At 36.6% G+C, this 18,755-nt stretch overlaps 1 protein-coding gene across 4 annotated transcripts in view; it reads right to left on the bottom strand.

Moving 5' to 3' along the window:
* Positions 1 to 3,153: 3,153 nt before the first annotated feature.
* LOC125674985 (uncharacterized) overlaps positions 3,154 to 18,755 on the bottom strand; it is a 28,647-nt gene continuing 13,045 nt past the window's right edge. For 2 of the 4 annotated variants that reach the window (XM_048912442.2, XM_048912441.2), the window contains exons 4-6: positions 17,659 to 17,763; positions 11,543 to 11,606; positions 3,154 to 5,430 (exon numbers count right to left, since the gene is read on the bottom strand). In XM_048912442.2, the coding sequence (XP_048768399.1) occupies positions 5,277 to 5,430; positions 11,543 to 11,606; positions 17,659 to 17,763 (323 nt within the window). In that variant the 3' untranslated portion in view covers positions 3,154 to 5,276. Of the gene's footprint in view, positions 5,431 to 8,105; positions 8,337 to 11,542; positions 11,607 to 17,658; positions 17,764 to 18,755 lie in introns of all 4 variants that reach the window. The other 2 variants (XR_007370304.2, XM_048912443.2) reach the window with 2 other exon arrangements.

Genomic DNA, 18,755 nt, shown 5'->3' with positions numbered 1-18,755 from the left:
GGTCATCTACTCCTTAGGATGTACCGGTGTGCCAAGTTTGATGTCTCTCAAGCAAAGGGTTTCAAGATATTGAGCGGACATTATATTCCTATGTCCAGAGTAGATTGACCCTTGACCTTTGACCTTTTGACCTGAAAAACAATAGGGATCCTCTTCTACTCATAACTAACCCACATATGAAATATCATTATCATCAAGTGAATGGTTCTCAAGATATTGAGCGGACAACACATGGTCTACAGACCGACCGACCGACCGACAGACAGACCGACCAACCGACCGACCGACCGACCGACAGGTGCAAAACAATATGCCCCCTCTTTTTCAAAGGGGGGGCATAAAAATCAGCTTTTCTGGCTTAGTGGTTCTTGAGAAGAAGATTTTTAAAGTTTTTCCCTATATATTTGTGTGTAAAACTTTGATCCCCTCCTCGGGGCCCCATCTTATCCCCGGGGGCCATGATTTGAACAAACTTGAATCTGCACTATGTCAGGAAGCTTTCATGTAAATCTCAGCTTTTCTGGCTTAGTGGTTTTTGAGAAGAAGATTTTAAAAGTTTTTCCCTATATATTTGTGTGTAAAACTTTGATCCCCCCTTGGGGCCCCATCTTATCCCCGGGGCCCATGATTTGAACAAACTTGAATCTGCACTATGTCAGAAAGTTTTCATGTAAAAATCAGCTTTTCTGGCTTAGTGGTTCTTGAGAAGATTTTTAAAGATTTTTCCTATATATTTGTATGTAAAACTTTGATCCCCTATTGTGGCCCCATCCAACCCCCGGGGCCCATGATTTGAACAAACTTGAATCTGCATTATGTCAGGAAGCTTTCATGTAAATCTCAGATTTTCTGGCTTAGAGGTTCTTGAGAAGAAGATTTTTAAAGTTTTTCCCTATATATTTGTCCAAAACTTTGATCCCCCCTTGGGGCCCCATCCTATCCCCGGGGGCCATGATTTGAACAAACTTGAATCTGCACTATGTCAGGAAGTTTTCATGTAAAAATCAGCTTTTCTGACTCAGTGGTTCTTGAGAAGAAGATTTTTAAAGATTTTTCCTTTATATTTGTATGTAAAACTTTGATCCCCTATTGTGGCCCCATCCAACCCCCGGGGCCCATGATTTGAACAAACTTGAATCTGCATTATGTCTGGAAGCTTTCATGTAAATCTCAGGTTTTCTGGCTTAGTGGTTCTTGAGAAGAAGATTTTTAAAGTTTTTCCCTATATATTTGTGCGTAAAACTTTGATCCCCCCCCCCTTGGGGCCCCATCTTATCCCCGGGGGCCATGATTTGAACAAACTTGAATCTGCACTATGTCAGAAAGTTTTCATGTAAAAATCAGCTTTTCTGGCTTAGTGGTTCTTGAGAAGAAGATTTTTCCTATATATTTGTATGTAAAACTTTGATCCCCTATTGTGCCCCCATCCAACCCCTGGGGGCCATGATTTTAACAATTTAGAATCTGCATTATATAAAGAAGCTTTCATATAAATCTCAGCTATTCTGGCTCAGTGGTTCTTGAGAAGAAGATTTTTAAAGATTTTCCCTATATATTTGTATGTAAAACATTGATCCCCTATTGTGGCCCCATCCGACCCCCGGGGGCCATGATTTTAACAATTTAGAATTTGCATTATATAAGGAAGCTTTCATATAAATCTCAGCTTTTCTGGCTCTGTGGTTCTTGAGAAGAAGATTTTTAAAGATTTTTCCTATATATTTGTATGTAAAACTTTGACCCCCTATTGTGGCCCCATCCGACCCCCGGGGGCCATGATTTTAACAATTTAGAATTTGCATTATATAAGGAAGCTTTCATATAAATCTCAGCTTTTCTGGCTCTGTGGTTCTTGAGAAGAAGATTTTTAAAGATTTTTCCTATATATTTGTATGTAAAACTTTGACCCCCTATTGTGGCCCCATCCGACCCCCGGGGGCCATGATTTTAACAATTTAGAATCTGCATTATATAAGGAAGCTTTCATATAAATCTCAGCTTTTCTGGCTCAGTGGTTCTTGAGAAGAAGATTTTTTAATGACCCTACCCTATTTTTACCTTTTCTTGATTATCTCCCCTTGGAAGGTGGCCTGGCCCTTTATTTTAACAATTTAGAATTCCCTTTACCTAAGGATGTTTTGTGCCAACTTTGGTTGAAATTGGCCCAGTGGTTGTTGAGAAGAAGTTGAAAATGTGAAAAGTTTACAGACGGACGGACGGACGCTGGAATACGGGTGATCAGAAAAGCTCACTTGAGCTTTCAGCTCAGGTGAGCTAAAAAGCTCAAGAAATACTATCATAAACGACGCCCTGTGTCAGGATTTAGGCATGTTCGTCAACTTCATGATAACGTTTCATCACATACATCCGCGCTTGTGAAGCAATTTTTGAAGTCGGAGAAGGTTACCGTCTTGCCAGACCCACCATACTCTCCATATCTAGCCCCATGCGACTTTTTCCTTTTTCCAAAACTTAAAAAGTTCTTATCTGGTCGGCGTTACAAGTCCCTACAGGCCCTTGGCTCAGCCATCAGTCAGTGCCTCAGAGGTCTACCTAAATCAGCGTACCGTGACACATTTCAGGATTGAAATTACTATTTCAACCCGCGGAGAATACGCTGACGGGATGTAATGTTCATTTCACTATTTGAGTCGAATGCTTTTGAGATATCGTACAATACACATTACATATCGAACAGCCCTTGTATCTGCAAGATCAACAGAAAGAGTGAAAATTTAAATTGAATCATACGAGAAAAATCTTGAAAAGAATTAAAGAAATAACTTTTTCTATAATATTAAAGTACGTGGCAAAGTAAACAGTGGTTTATGAATGTGTAGAAATCAAAAACATTCAAAATGTAGTCCTCTAGAGAGCAATGTGGCATTGAGGAGTTAAAATAAAACGATTTCCTTATATTTCATTATCATATTTCCAAGGAGTGGTTCCTCTTTGAACAAACTTGAAATTAATTGCACTACTTACTTAAGGATACTCAGTAACGTTAAGACAACGACAGACACTTGACACATGTCAAACTGAGCCGAGTGTAAGTACACGTGCAGTACACGTGTGTCCTACGATCCAATGACGGTACAGTTTATTCCAGATTGATAGAAAGTAATCATATTATTAAAAATAAAAAACAAAGACTCTCATCATCAAATTTATTTTCAAATTACGAAAAATCACTCAAGTTACTAGAACTTTCTTCAAAATGCATATAAAGTCTGTCTGACTCGCTCTTAACTAATGCAAGCGCACATTAAATTGTAAATGTCTTTAAAAGAGAGTTACGGACTTCTACACAATAACAAATAGATTTCAAAAATAGAACATGTGCAATAAAGACTCGCAGGCTTAAGGGTGGATTCTTTTCATCTCTATTAGATGCGTGGAAATACAAGCCTATTCGGATCGCTCAATCAGGGATATTTTAGTGGCATGATAATACGAAAGAAAGGCGTAATGTACAATTCATGCATATTTTGGGGCGGGTACAATACAATACCAGATAGGTAAAAAGGCTTTCCTAGTTAATATCATTTAAAATAAAGATTAGGGTAGAACAGCTCAAATTACCTTAATAAGAGGGGTGGCAAGTTTAAAATATCATTAATTCTTTATACTTTGCATAGGCGGATCCAGGATTCATAAATAGTATATGTAATATAAAAGTTTTGTCTAAGAAGTAAACAATTTGAAAGTGAAAAAAAAGTGCCAGGAAATGCTCAGAATGCAGGATTTTTGCACCATTCTTAAGTGACGAAAATATATATCAGTGGTCAAGATTATTTATCGTAGAATTAAATGATGTACTAGTGTTGATAAATTTGATCGATGTAAGTTTTCACCATTCATATCATTTTGACTAAAATTAAAGACTCGTTAAAATTGAATAATTCTTAAACTTTTTGGTCCGCGGAAAAAAAGGGGGTGGTGTCCGGACCCCCCTATAGATCTGCCCTTGCTCTGTAATTACTTTTGTTCATAGATTTTAGAATCTTTGTTGCCTTCATATTGTTCTAATAAAGACAAAATGAAGTTCTTTTAAACATTTTCAACTGATGGCATCACATTATATTTTATACTGCCCTTGATTCCAACCAAACCATAGTCCCTTGCATGTATAATTCAAGTTCTAAAGTCCCCATTTCATAGCGTTAAATACTACAACTGTAAACAAGCGAGAGAGAGAGAGAGAGAGAGAGAGAGAGAGAGAGAGAGAGAGTAATGTAATGTAAACCTACGACCAACATATCTCATAACAGAACTAAATACATGCACGTTCTTGCACATCATCTAATTTGTAATTACATTGTATAACAAGAATCATCCTGGGTATTAACACTATGTGAATGAAAATTTCAGCAATACTGTTCATAACATACAAAGAAGTGTGCAATCTATATCTAGACATATATCACTCTTAAGTTTATATTTGCTCTATTACTAGGGGTCATAAAATCATACAGATTTTCAAAATAATACGAATCACAGTGAAAGAATGAGTCTTCTTAATTCACACATCAAATCATGAGGTAAATGTGCGAATCCTCAAACACTGGCTTTAAGAGTAACAAATCATGAGGTAAATGTGCGAATCCTCAAACACTGGCTTTAAGAGTAACAAATCATGAGGTAAATGTGCGAATCCTCAAACACTGGCTTTAAGAGTAACAAATCATGAGGTAAATGTGCGAATCCTCAAACACTGGTTTTAAGAGTAACAAGTCATGAGGTAAATGTACGAATCCTCAAACACTGGCTTTAAGAGTAACAAGTCATGAGGTAAATGTGCGAATCATCAAACAATGGCTTTAAGAGTAACAAAAACATTGTCCGACAGTGTATCGATACTGATTCAAAGAATATTTCCTGTGATTGTATAGAATATCTAAATACATGTACGCATATTGTGTATGCGGGATACTCGGTCCAAGTACAATTTAAAATGCAGAGTGGCATTCATTGCAGAACGGATGACCCATCACATCATCAGGGGCCAACATACTTACCATGTTTCTGGGTATTTTGTAAATCTTTTCATGTAACTTCAAATATCTCAAATCATCACAACTTTTCCAGTACAAGATGACCGAATGTTTGAAAGGTTGATGGAAATGAGTTCTCTCTTTACTATAATACGGTCAGAGCTCTTTGATATACAGTGCATAGACATGCTTGACGTGAAAACCACATTTCCCAGGAAATTGTGGTAGCTGTGCGCGAAGCTAGTTGATAAACACAGGTTTTTTAAGCAATGGTTAGATTATTCAAACCAAAGTCAGCAAGAATGAACAGCACAGAACGACCACAATTCTGAAATACACGTAATTATCTTGACTAAATTGACCACTGTTTGTGTCAAATTGTCCAGGCGCCCCTGTCGTGTCATTTTGCGTTGTTCTGAAGATAGACTCTGGTGATCTGAAAATAAAACAAAGTATGACACTATTTTCAAATGTACATGGTCATAAGTCTCTTCATATTGCCTGGGTTTTTTTTATACAGTACTTCTACACATCTAAACAAGAGGCCCATGGGCTATATCGCTTATCTGAGCAGGTTCAATTCCCCGTGTAAAATCTGAAATCCCACAGAGCATGGTATGAAAACATATTTTAATATACACTACTTGAAGACTTGTGGTTTTTAATCAGAACAGTTTTCTATTTTTTCCATATATTCCTACACTATATGCACAACGCTGAACAGTTAATGTGGGTCCCTCTAAACCCAGGTATTGATTGATTGAATATCGTTTAACGTTCCTTCACTCATATGAAGACGTCACCACTGCCGGTGAAGGGCTGCAAAATTTAGGCCTATGCTCGGCGCTAAGGGCCTTTGAGCAGGGAGGGATCTTTTTCGTGCCATACCTGCTGTGACACGGGACCTCGGTTTTTGCTGTCTCATCCGAAGGACCGCCCATTTAGTCGCCTTCTACGACAAACAAGGGGTTCTGAGGACCTATTCTAACCCGGATCCCCATGGGAAAACCCAAGTATTAAATAAACATGAATCTCCATTAGGAATTTAGGATGCGTGTATATCACTTTGACAACCCATGTGCTCCTAGACAAGGAAAGAATTATGCAATATACTCCCATGTTATATTCAAAGCCCACTTTCAGTCCCGTCAAGACCCCTTGGTTCATGGTGTGCATGAACTTGAATTAAAACTACACGAGAATTTTCGTACATCAATTTCTCCTTTGTAAAGGAAGCCTATTTAGGACCACTTAGAAATATATAAAATTTCAGATCTCGTTATTTCGATTTTAATTCGTTATTTCAAACTTTAAAATTCGTTATACCGGATTAAATTCGTTATAACAAACTAGTAGGTATTGTGTTTTACAAAAAAAAAACAAAAACCCAGATGTCTCCCCTTCAAAGTTTGATTGTGTAATAACCGGGGCAACAATAAGGAGTGCAAGCGTCTTAATGTCTGCTTTCCAAGGAATGGGTCAAGGTAAAAAAAAATTGGTACAGTACATCTTGCCTTAAATCTGCCTTCCATGTTGTAAGTTTGAAAACCTAATGTAAAAGGGTTCTCAGGTTATGGTCTGGACTATACTTTGATGTAAAAAGTGACATTGACAATGTAAGTAGGTCAAGGTCAACAAGAAGTACTGTGAGCAATGCTCACTAAGAATACCCCCGCTTACCCCAATCTCCCAAAGGGTGTTGGTAATAGGACTACCTCTTTTCTGAGTGTAAAAAAGAAATGGCATGACAAACCGAACCATATTGCTACTTCGATGTCCAGTGCGCGTGACCTTTGACCTTTTGACCCCAAAATCGATAGGGAACATCTTCATCCCATGGGTAGTCCATATGAATGATATGGTGACTGTAGGTGGAAAGGATAACGCTTTAGAGCCCGGAAACCATATTGCTACTTCGATGTCCAGTGCGCTTGACCTTTGACCTTTTGACCCCAAAATCGATAGGGAACATCTTCATCCCATGGGTAGTCCATATGTATGATATGGTGACTGTAGGTGGAAAGGATAACGCTTTAGAGCCCGGAAACCATATTGCTACTTCGATGTCCAGTGCGCTTGACCTTTGACCTTTTGACCCCAAAATCGATAGGGAACATCTTCATCCCATGGGTAGTCCATATGTATGATATGGTGACTGTAGGTGGAAAGGATAACGCTTTAGAGCCCGGAAACCATATTGCTACTTCGATGTCCAGTGCACTTGACCTTTTGACCCCAAAATCGATAGGGAACATTTTCATCCCATGGGTAGTCCATATATATGATATGGTGACGGTAGGTGGAAAGGATAATGCTTTAGAGCCCGGAAACCATTACGTCTACAGACGGATGGACGGACGGACAGACGGACAACCCGATTCCAGTATACCCCCCCACACCTTGTTGTGGGGGGGGTATAAAAATGTTGGTGATGTGCACCCCCTCCTCAATATTGCCTTTCCATATTAGAAGTTTGCAGTCTTGATGTCAAACAAATCTTAGTTATGAAATCATTAAGTTTTTTTTAAACATGATATTGAATGAAGAAATGGGTCAAGGTCAAAAATTTTGGTACAGTACATTTTGTCTTAATGTCTGTTTTCCATGTTGTAAGTTTGAAATCCTAATGTCAAAGGGTTCTCAGGTTATAGTCTTGACTATACTTTGATGTAAAAGAGTGACTTTGAATGAAAAAATGGGTCAAGGTCAAAGATTTTGGTATAGTACATCTTGCCTTAATATCTGCTTTCTAAGTTGTAAGTTTGAAATCCTAATGTCAAATAGTTCTCATGTTATAGTCTTGATGTAAAAGAGTGACCTTGACACTGTAAGTGGATGAAGGTAAAAAATGTTTGTGGTGTGCACCCCTCTTCCATATAACCTTTCCATATTCCAAGTTTCAAGCTTAAATGTCAAACGGTTGTCGAGTCAGCTTTTGGCCTGGACTATATTTTGACATAAAACATTGACCTTGACTTTATAAATGGGTCAAGGTCATAACTTTTATTGGAATTCCCCTTTCCTCATTCCCCCTTCTCATATTCCAAGTTTGAAGTCTTAATGTCAAAGCGTTATAAAGTTATGGTAAATTCATATTTTTCTTAATTTGACCTTGAATGAAGAAACGGGTCAAGGTCGAAAATGTTGGTGCACTCTTCCATATCATCTCTCCATATTCCAAGTTTGAAGTTTTAATGTCAAAGGGTTCTCAGCTATTGGCCTGGACTATATGTTGACTTTATAAGTGGGTCAAAAGTTTGGGGGGCGGGCACTCCTCCTCCATACCATTTCCTTATGTTCCAAGTGTGAAGTCTTAAAGTCAAAGGGTTCTCTAGTTAGGGCCTGGAGAAAATTTGGTTGAAGAAGAAGAATAAGAAAAATGACAAAAACAATATGTCTCCCCTTTGAAGGGGAGACATAATTCATAAACTTTGTAATAATAGATTTCAAAATTTGAAATAACGAATTAAATTTGAAATAATAAGTTCTGATATTCATTATATCAAATTCCCTAATTCGTTACAACGAATTTTTCAAAAAATAAGGTACAGCGGTCAATCTCATAACTCAATTAAGGAATTCAAAATTAAGAGTTGGGCAAACACGAACCTACGGAAGCCCATTTAGGACCTATCAAAAATATTTTTGAATTTGAAATAACGTTATTCGTTATTACAGATTTGATTTGTTATTTCAAACTTAAATTCGTTATAACGGATTAACTGTGTTATAACAAATTTGTTGAATTTGTTATAACAAATTTCAAAATTTATATTAACGAATTAAATTTGAAAATGCGGATTTTAGAAATGGTTATATCAAATTGTCAAATTCGATATAACGATTTATAAATCGTTAATATTAAATTAGTAAATAATTCGTGATAACGAATTAGTAAGAATATATTAAATAATTTAAAATATAGATTTTTCAATTCAAATCGGATTTTGATTCATTAAAACAAATTAATACAATTTGTTAAAACGAGTAGCTGATAAAATGTAGTTGGATGAAGATGTCGCAATATCAGGCACCTGATCCCACCTTTGGTAGGTATATTCAGGGGTCCGTGTTTGCCAAACTCTTAATTTTGTATTCTTTGTAGGAGTTATGAAATTGATGACTGTTGTAATCATCAACTTTTCATTAGTACAAGTTTTTAAAAATTTGTTGTAAGGAATTATGCAATTTGATATACGAATTTCGGAATTCGTTTTTTCAAATTGAATTCGCTATTTCAAATTTTGAAATCCGTTATTACGAAGTTTAAGAATTCGTTATAACGAATTGAATCCGTTATAACGAAATTTAATGTTTGAAATAATGAATTAAAATCGAAATAACGAATTCTTTAATTCGTTATTTCAAATTAGAAATATATTTTTGATAGGTCCTAAATGGGCTTCCGTACAAACCCCTGGATATACCTGCAGAGGAAAGAACAGGTGTCTGATCTTGCGACATCCTCCTTCAACTACATTTTATTAATTACTTGTTTTAACAAATTGTATTAAAGTTCGTTTTAATGAATTAAATCCAAGTTAATGAATTAAAAAAAATCTATAATTTGATATCAACAGTTTCATAAATCCTTATATCGAATTTGACAATTTGATACAACAATTTCTAAATTCGTGTTTTCAAATTTGATTCGCTAAAACAAATTTTGAAATGTGATATAACAAATTCAACAAATTCGTTATAACAAATTTTAATCCGTTATAACGTATTTGAAAGTTTGAAATAACAAATCAAATCTGTAAAAACGAATTCTGGAATTCGTTATTTCAAATTCAAACAACATAGTACTCTACAGTTACAGGATGGTACCCATCGGCATTCCAGAGATCACATTATTCTAAACTGCTATCTGAGGGCAGAATATTAAGCATGGGTATAAGAAACTGTGAGTAAAACTCACAAAGGATACCCCCCCCCCCCCCCGGCCACCAACATATTTGTATGCTGACTGAATGACCTTGTCTTATTGTCTTATGGAGACTTAAACATACACCAAAAATGAAAAGTCTATATCAAAAGAAAAAAAGTGGTGGTGCAGACAGGAATGAATTTTGACCTTGAGATCCAGGGCAGAGGTCATAAAGAGGTCATGAATGTACATGACACATAGTCTCATGGTGATACATCCATGTCTTATGGTATGACTATGTCAAAACCCTATAATCAATTTTGACCTTGAGGTCAAAGTTCAATGTCATATAGAGGTCATGAAGGTACCCGACACTTCGTCTCATGGTGATACACTCATGTGTCAAATATGGTATGCCTACGTCAAAGAACAAAGAAGTTATGGCCCGGACACGAATCCATTGTAAAAAACCTTTAATTTTGACCTTGAGGTCAAGGGTCAAGGTCATAAAGGTACTCGACACATCTTCTCATGGTGATCCACCTGTGTGCCAAATATGGTATGCCTATGTCAAAGAACAAAGAAGTTATGGCTCGGACACGAATCTGAACAGACAGACATATGGACAGACAGACAAGACAGACAGACGGACAGACAGACAGATTCCTATATACCCCCCTGAACTTCGTTTGCGGGGGGGGGGGGGTATAAAAATATTTTAATAGGTCCTAAATGGGCTTCCGTACCGTTGTGATTCTGACGACGATTTTTTATTTCATAGATTATTTTGAGCAGCCTATAGTGTCAGCCTCTAAGGCCATGGCGTGAACAAACTTAAAGAGGATATAAAGCAGATTGCTGTGACATATTGTGCCAATTAGGATTTTCAGATTTTTAATTTCCAGTATATTCAAATGTTAAACTTAAAATCCTTGTCGTTGCACGATCAAGACCCAGGAGGCAACTGCGTGAACAAACTGGACATTACACTTCATGAAGATACGGGCATATGAATTTGGCATATTGTACATTTAATTTGTACTCCTTCTGAAGATTAGAAGATAATTTTCCAAGGTATTTTATATTTGTGACTCATGCTCCTAGCTTCTAATGCCATGAAATGAACAAACTAGAATCTACACTGCAAGGAGATTTTGCTTTCTGCACCTTTGTGGATTTTGAGAAGATTTCTACACGCTTTTTCTATGAATTCTGTAGTAATATTTGACCTTTTTTACCCCCAAATTGAGTATAAATCGAGCAGAAAATGTAGCCTGTAGACAGTGTACGGGTTCAACGTTACATTCACCCATACACGAATATGGTCCTGTTGCTATATATTCTACTTTTTATAAAAATGAATTGCGAGGGGAAATCAAAGTTAAATCTTCGTTATAAAAAGAAGCTTCAATGTTAATCAGCAAAAGGTAGGTTCGAATGTTTTTCTTCTTCTAAAATTACCATTACCATGCAGACATTAAATACTGCAGTTAAGTTTGCAACAAAGTATACCCTAAGTTTCCATAATCTTTAATGTGCGGCAAATTGTTTTAAATCGAGGCAGGTTACTGACAAATAAGTTGATGTTAGAGGGGTTTCAACAGTCTCGTTTAATGTCATTTTACGGTTGTTATAACGATCTGATTAATAATGTACAAGTATATACATGTACCTATACCTGTTGGACAATTCGATGCCTTTTCTTTCACGGTCTTTGTAAACCTTTTCGTAACACTCTTGGTCTGAAATAGACAACAGAACACAAAAACGCATGAAAACATGATTAGTTTCAGTGACGGTTTATCAATTGGCAATAGAGATTTCAGTCTGACGTTTATCAACCGACAACAGAGGCTTCAGTCTGACGTTTTATCAACTGACAATAGAGACTTCAGCCTGACGATTATCAACTGAAAATAGAGATTTCAGTCTGACGATTATCAACTGACAACAGGGCTTCGGTCTGACGTTTTATCCCTTGACAATAGAGACTTCAGTCTGACGTTTTATCAACTGATTACAGAGACTTCAATCTGACGTTTTATCAACTAACAATAGAGATTTCAGTCTGACGTTTATCAACCGACAACAGAGGCTTCAGTCTGACGTTTTATCAACTGACAATAGAGACTTCAGCCTGACGATTATCAACTGAAAATAGAGATTTCAGTCTGACGATTATCAACTGACAACAGGGCTTCGGTCTGACGTTTTATCCCTTGACAATAGAGACTTCAGTCTGACGTTTTATCAACTGATTACAGAGACTTCAATCTGACGTTTTATCAACTAACAATAGAGATTTCAGTCTGACGTTTATCAACCGACAACAGAGGCTTCAGTCTGACGTTTTATCAACTGACAATAGAGACTTCAGCCTGACGATTATCAACTGAAAATAGAGATTTCAGTCTGACGATTATCAACTGACAACAGGGCTTCGGTCTGACGTTTTATCCCTTGACAATAGAGACTTCAGTCTGACGTTTTATCAACTGATTACAGAGACTTCAATCTGACGTTTTATCAACTAACAATAGAGATTTCAGTCTGACGTTTTATCAACTGACAATAGAGACTTCAGTCTGACGTTTTATCAACTGACAATAGAGACGTCAGTCTGACGTTTTATCAACTGACAATAGAGACTTCAGTCTGACGATTATCAACTGACAACAGAGGCTTCAGTCTGATGTTTTATTAACTGACAATAGAGACTTCAGTCTGACGTTTTATCAACTGACAATAGAGACTTCAGTCTGACGTTTTATCAACTGACAATAGAGACTTCAGTCTGACGATTATCAACTGACAACAGAGGCTTCAGTCTGATGTTTTATTAACTGACAATACAGACTTCAGTCTGACGATTATCAACTGACAACAGAGTCTTCAGTCTGACGTTTTATCAACTGACAATAGAGACTTCAGCCTGACGATTATCAACTGACAATAGAGACTTCAGTCTGACGTTTTATCAACTGATTACAGAGACTTCAGTCTGACGTTTTATCAACTGACAATAGAGACTTTAGTCTGACGTTTTATCAACTAACAATAGAGACTTCAGTCTGACGTTTTATCAACTGACAATACAGACTTCAGTCTGTCGTTTATCCACTGACAATAGAGGCTTCAGTCTAACGTTTATCAACTGACAATAGAAACTTCAGTCTGACCTTTTATCAACTGACAATAGAGACTTCAGTCTGACGTTTTATCAACTGACAACAGAGGCTTAAGTCTGACGTTTTTCAACTGACTACAGAGGCTTCAGTCTGACGTTTTATCAACTGACAATAGAGACTTCAGGCTGACGTTTATCCACTGACAATAGAGACCTTAGTCTGACGATTATCAACTGACAACAGAGGCTTCAGTCTGACTTTTTATGAACTGACTACAGAGAGTTCAGTCTGGCGTTTCTCATTTAACAAAGATTGCAATGTATAAAACAGATGATAGAATTCTGAATTATAGGAGAAGGATAATGAATTAATGGACATTGACAAAATCATGGGAAACAAAGATAACAGTAAGATGCTGAACAAAAATGTATGAACTTTTCACCGTGAGGTTGTTTATAGCTTGTTTGCAAGGTCATGAGGGTGAATGTGATTTTGGCCAGAACAAACATATAACCAAGCGGAGTATAAGAATTCAGTGGCCAGAGGTCAAGCATTTATATATATTATTTACTAGAAACAAGAAATTAAAGTTTATGCAAAAAATTAGAAGTGTAGTTGAGTATGCAAGGCTAAATTACAGATTTTTCAAGAAAAGAATTTTAACGGTTTTGAGTTTGAATTAAAAGCCAATGTTAATAGTGCTGATTTCAAAGATATAATTTAAATAACAAATATGTAAAGGAATGTTGGAATGCGAGGAACAGAGACAGATTTCGTCAGTAGTTGATACAGAACTTTTGTCTCTACCCTTCCATTTCTACGGGTAAGACATTGAGTATACTTGCTTCGTTAATTTTTGTGTGAACTTTTATGATAATGTTTGTAATTATGATTGTATATTGTGTAATATGGATTGTAATCAATAATTATAATGATGAAATGTTTCTTTAATAAAGGAGTAGCTGATATAGAACATTGTCTCTGCCCTTTCATTTGTACAGGTTGAACGAGATAGGGCTACTCTGTTCAGCCTGTGAACACAAAGATCCCGAGGTAAACTGATACTTAGCAAGTATTGGCATATCACGCTTTGCGCCATAGCTGACTTAAAACTATTTCTTCCCCAAACTTGTTATATGAGGCATTACGAAGTTCAAGTCAGCTATAGGGCGACATTGGATATGATATGTTTATCAACTGACAATAGAGGTCAGACTGACATTTTATCAACTGACAATAGAGACTTCAGTATGACGTTTATCAACTGACAACAGAGACTTCAGTCTGACGTTTTATCAACTGACAATAGAGGTAAGACTGACATTTTATCAACTGACAATAGAGACTTCAGTATGACGTTTATCAACTGACAACAGAGACTTCAGTCTGACGTTTTATCAACTGACAATAGAGACTTCAGTCTGACGATTATCAACTGACAATAGAGACGTCAGTCTGACGTTTTATCAACTGACAATAGAGACTTCAGTATGACGTTTATCAACTGACAACAGAGACTTCAGTCTGACGTTTTATCAACTGACAATAGAGACTTCAGTCTGACGATTATCAACTGACAATAGAGACTTCAGTCTGACGTTTTATCAACTGACAATAGAGGTCAGACTGACGTTTTATCAACTGACAATAGAGACTTCAGTATGACGTTTATCAACTGACAACAGAGACTTCAGTCTGACGTTTTATCAACTGACAATAGAGACTTCAGTCTGACGTTTATCAACTGACAGCAGAGACTTCAATCTGACGTTTATCAACTGACTACAGAGACTTCAGTCTGACGTTTATCGCTATCAGTTTTATACACGTGGATAAATGATTGCGTTACTATTATACACGTATCTTTATCAATATTGATTACTTCCTTTATAAAGTTTGAATATAAGAAAATGTATACAATAGTCTGGCTGATTAGTGAAAAAATTGTTCATTTGATGAGGAAAGCACCAAATTTGGCATGGTTGTACATTTAGGTGTACCAAGCAATATTAGCAATGAACCTACTCTCAAAATTCAATATGGCCGCCATATGGCACATCTTTTTTCATCTTTGTTTGATAGAATCACTATTTTTGATACTAGGAGTTCAGAATTTTACGTAATTGATCTATTGTGGTTGCTTTAGAAGCCCTAATGTTTAAAAGTTGTAATATTTCAATATGGCCGCCATATTCAAAATGGCAACCATATAGAATATCTGTTTGCGTGTTTGTTTAAAACAACACTACTTTTCAGGATAAGAGTTCAAAATTTTACACAATTGATCTATTGTGATGAAAGTGGAAGCCTTAATGATTAGAATTGATAACAGTTCAATATGGCAACCATTTCTTTAACTGGTGCTCATTAGTATTACCTTTATACATGTTTTCAAATGAGTTCATGGGATTGAGCAATTAATTCACAAATTAATCAAGACCATTCTGAATTTTACGTGTAACAATGACACACGCAGGCTATCGTACCTGAAATATTTGACATGAATGATTGTATCTTGCTTAACGTCTCACTCGAGAATTTTTCACTCATATGGAGACATCACCAAGACCGGTGAAGGGCTTCAGATATAGGCCTATGCTCGGCGCTTACGGCCATTGAGCAGTGAGGGTTCTTTAGCGTGCCACACCTACTGTGATACGGGTCATCCGTTTTTAAAGTCATCTCCGAGGACCCGTGACATTCACACCTGATGCCGAGCGTTTGGAGATGGAACTGTCACTACCTGTTTTAACGACTTAGGTGTGTCGCGGCCGGGATTGACATGAACATGAAGCAGGCGATGTAATGTTTACATAGTGTATGTAAGTTTTTATGTGTTTTAATAATTCTTGAAGAGGTGATGAATTTTAGGATACAAATGCATATGAAAATCAGAGAAACATGTTGTCATCTTATCTGGTGGTCTTCTCTTAAAAATTGCAGCATTTAGAACAATTTGTGATTGGTTAGACAACAGTGGATGTACCAGTACACTAAGTCAAGCTGATATAGCAAGTTCAGGTACCGCCAATTCATTCCTCAAAGCATCCCACGTGAAACGGACAAGACACGCACATGAGGTGACTGCTTGCTCTTTATATATTTTGATGAAGCGGTCTTATGATAGACATATAACAGAACAGGACCCTGGAAATTATCAGCTAATATTCGAAGAATGGCATGAACAAAGAAAAATTGAAAGTTCCTTTTCAACTATTGGTCTTTAACGTTGAGGTTTGAAATTGCAATATTAGTTTTCATCATATCATTGAGAGACGGTAATTTCCAACTGTATAAAGACTCAATTTCACTTCTTATTCCTTGGTTCTTTGCGCTCGATCATCCAAACTATGCTAGATGGTTACCTATTCACTTATGTGACATGATTACGCTACAGGATAATGCGCCAGAAGTTTACAAGGAGTTTCAGAATGGGAATTTTGTTGTGTAGAAATCTCACAATAGATTTTCATCGATAGCATTAGATCAGGCACATGAGCAGAACAATACGTTAGTGAAGGAGATGGTGGAGCAATCGGCCTTACAGAGAATATGGCTCAGCTGCAACGGTGGATGGTATCTGGTCCAGAAATAGCCAGAGTAATAAATGATTCGAATCTGTTCAGGAACAAATAAAGAAAGATGAAAGCAAAGGACCAGATGTAAGGCACCACGAACAGGTCAAGAGTCGACAAAACACATTTGCAAAGCATGTAAAATCTTTCTATTCAGATATGGGCGATCCTTTTTTTTAACAGAGCGAGGATTTACTGATCTTGGACACACGGGATATTGTTGACAAAAAGGTTGCAGAAACAGTTAGAACGGTAAAAGATATTGGAAGACAGCAATGTCACCAGTTTGTGAGAGAACGATTAGAGAGTAACTCAAAGTCTATTTACGAACCAATAAAACAAAATAAACTCTTTTTGTTTATTCGTCAGCAACCTAGAACAAAATTCAAGGAGAAACAAAAATTGCAACATTGAAACAAAATTGTTCTCTTTTTTTCATAGTTATATGTTTCATGTCAAGTTCGAAATGGCGATCTTGTAGAATTTTTCAATAATGAGAAGTGCAGCTTCAATGTTCGGACTACCCGGTCCACTGAATGATCAATTTCGGACTGTTCAGTCCAGCATCGAGTTTCCAATGGACCGTTAGACGTCATCATCATAAGAATACCATTCTATAAGTACAATTTATGTAGTAAATACATATATACTGACTCTCGAGTACTTACGCCATTCCCATTCTTACTTGATTAAGGACGCAGTATTCCCATTTGAAGGGCCACATTCCCTTGTATATGTGACTGATTTTTTGATGAACTATTTAGCATGCAAAGCATTAGGATATCATTAAGAAATACTTAAGAAGATAGGCTTCCTGAAAAGTACGCCAGTGCGAAGCGTTGCAGTTCATACCCTTATGCATTTTCAAAACTGATTTTTTTTTTATATTCACAATTTCACACTTCACATGTACTTTCATTTCTCTCAGAATCCCCTGTCGTATAAATAGACGTACTATATTTATCAAAATTCCTACATATTTGTTCACAACTGCATCGCATTCATGAGAAAATGGCTATCATTGCAATTGGTAGATATATCAAAGGCAAAAACATTGGAAATATTAATGTAAATATGAAGAAATAACATACATTTATAAGCCTCTGTCGACACATAATCTCTGACACACTTTTTGCATGACTTGACATAGAACTCCTGTATTTTTCCACCGCGTAGATTATACTCAGCACAGTGACCTGGAATGAGAACACAGAAGTTACTCAAAGTGTTTATACAGCACAGTATTTAGTATTTATATAGTGGTTACTTCTACATACATAAAGATGGAAGGGAGGCATGCAAAGGATCTAAGAACAGACGGTACCGACGTCTCTATCGGTTGAATATTTACATTTCTAGTGTTTTTGCATACGGAATCATTACAAATTGTAATACCCGGTGATAACCATTTCCTTATGAATGTGCTGCAATTGTGAACAATGCTCGTATGGATCTTCATAAAAGTAGTACATAGTGTTCGTTTATTTTAGCAGCTGGGGATTCCGACAAAAACGAAAATAGAATGTAAATATAAACTTCATTTTTGAAAATATATGACAGTATGAACTGCAACGCTTCGCGTCCACAATTCTTTTCATGAATCATTAATGCTGACGTATGCCAGCGTGAAGCGTTGCTGTCAATACCCTCAATTATTTTCTAAAATGAAATTTATATAACACAAGATACCGCCATGAGAGCCTAACAAAGTGTTTCTTCTTAACTCTTACTACAAACAAGTTGAGGAATGTACCATAAATGGACATTATTGTTATTGCGCATAGTAGTGTAGACTGCGACCGATCAATGGATAGCAAAGCATGTTGGTCCACTATGTACTCATATTTTACTACGAACACGTGGTAAAGGTCAATCTACAACGATATATTAAAGTGGCTCCCTACACAAAAAGAAATATTTCAAGACTTGTTAAAAAAAACCACACACAAAATCACATAAAATAGAGCTTTTATCTTCATAGGAGATGCTCTTGCGAGCCATTAAATAAAATTTTGGTGTAATGAGCCACCTTAAATAGTTTTCTCGACCTGGTAAAGAAACCTCTCCATTGGCTTAAAGATGACGTCACAATTTAATAAATATTCATATGAGACTTCCTGTGATCACCCTGTCACGGGTAGGAGTAAGCGGAGTATACTTTGGAGCGTGGTTTGAGACAATGAACTTT

Source organism: Ostrea edulis, chromosome 3, assembly GCF_947568905.1.
Source record: "Ostrea edulis chromosome 3, xbOstEdul1.1, whole genome shotgun sequence".
NCBI lineage: Eukaryota > Metazoa > Mollusca > Bivalvia > Ostreida > Ostreidae > Ostrea > Ostrea edulis.
The sequence above is the reverse complement of the archived record's forward strand: the minus strand, read 5'-3'. Positions and strand labels throughout refer to the sequence as shown.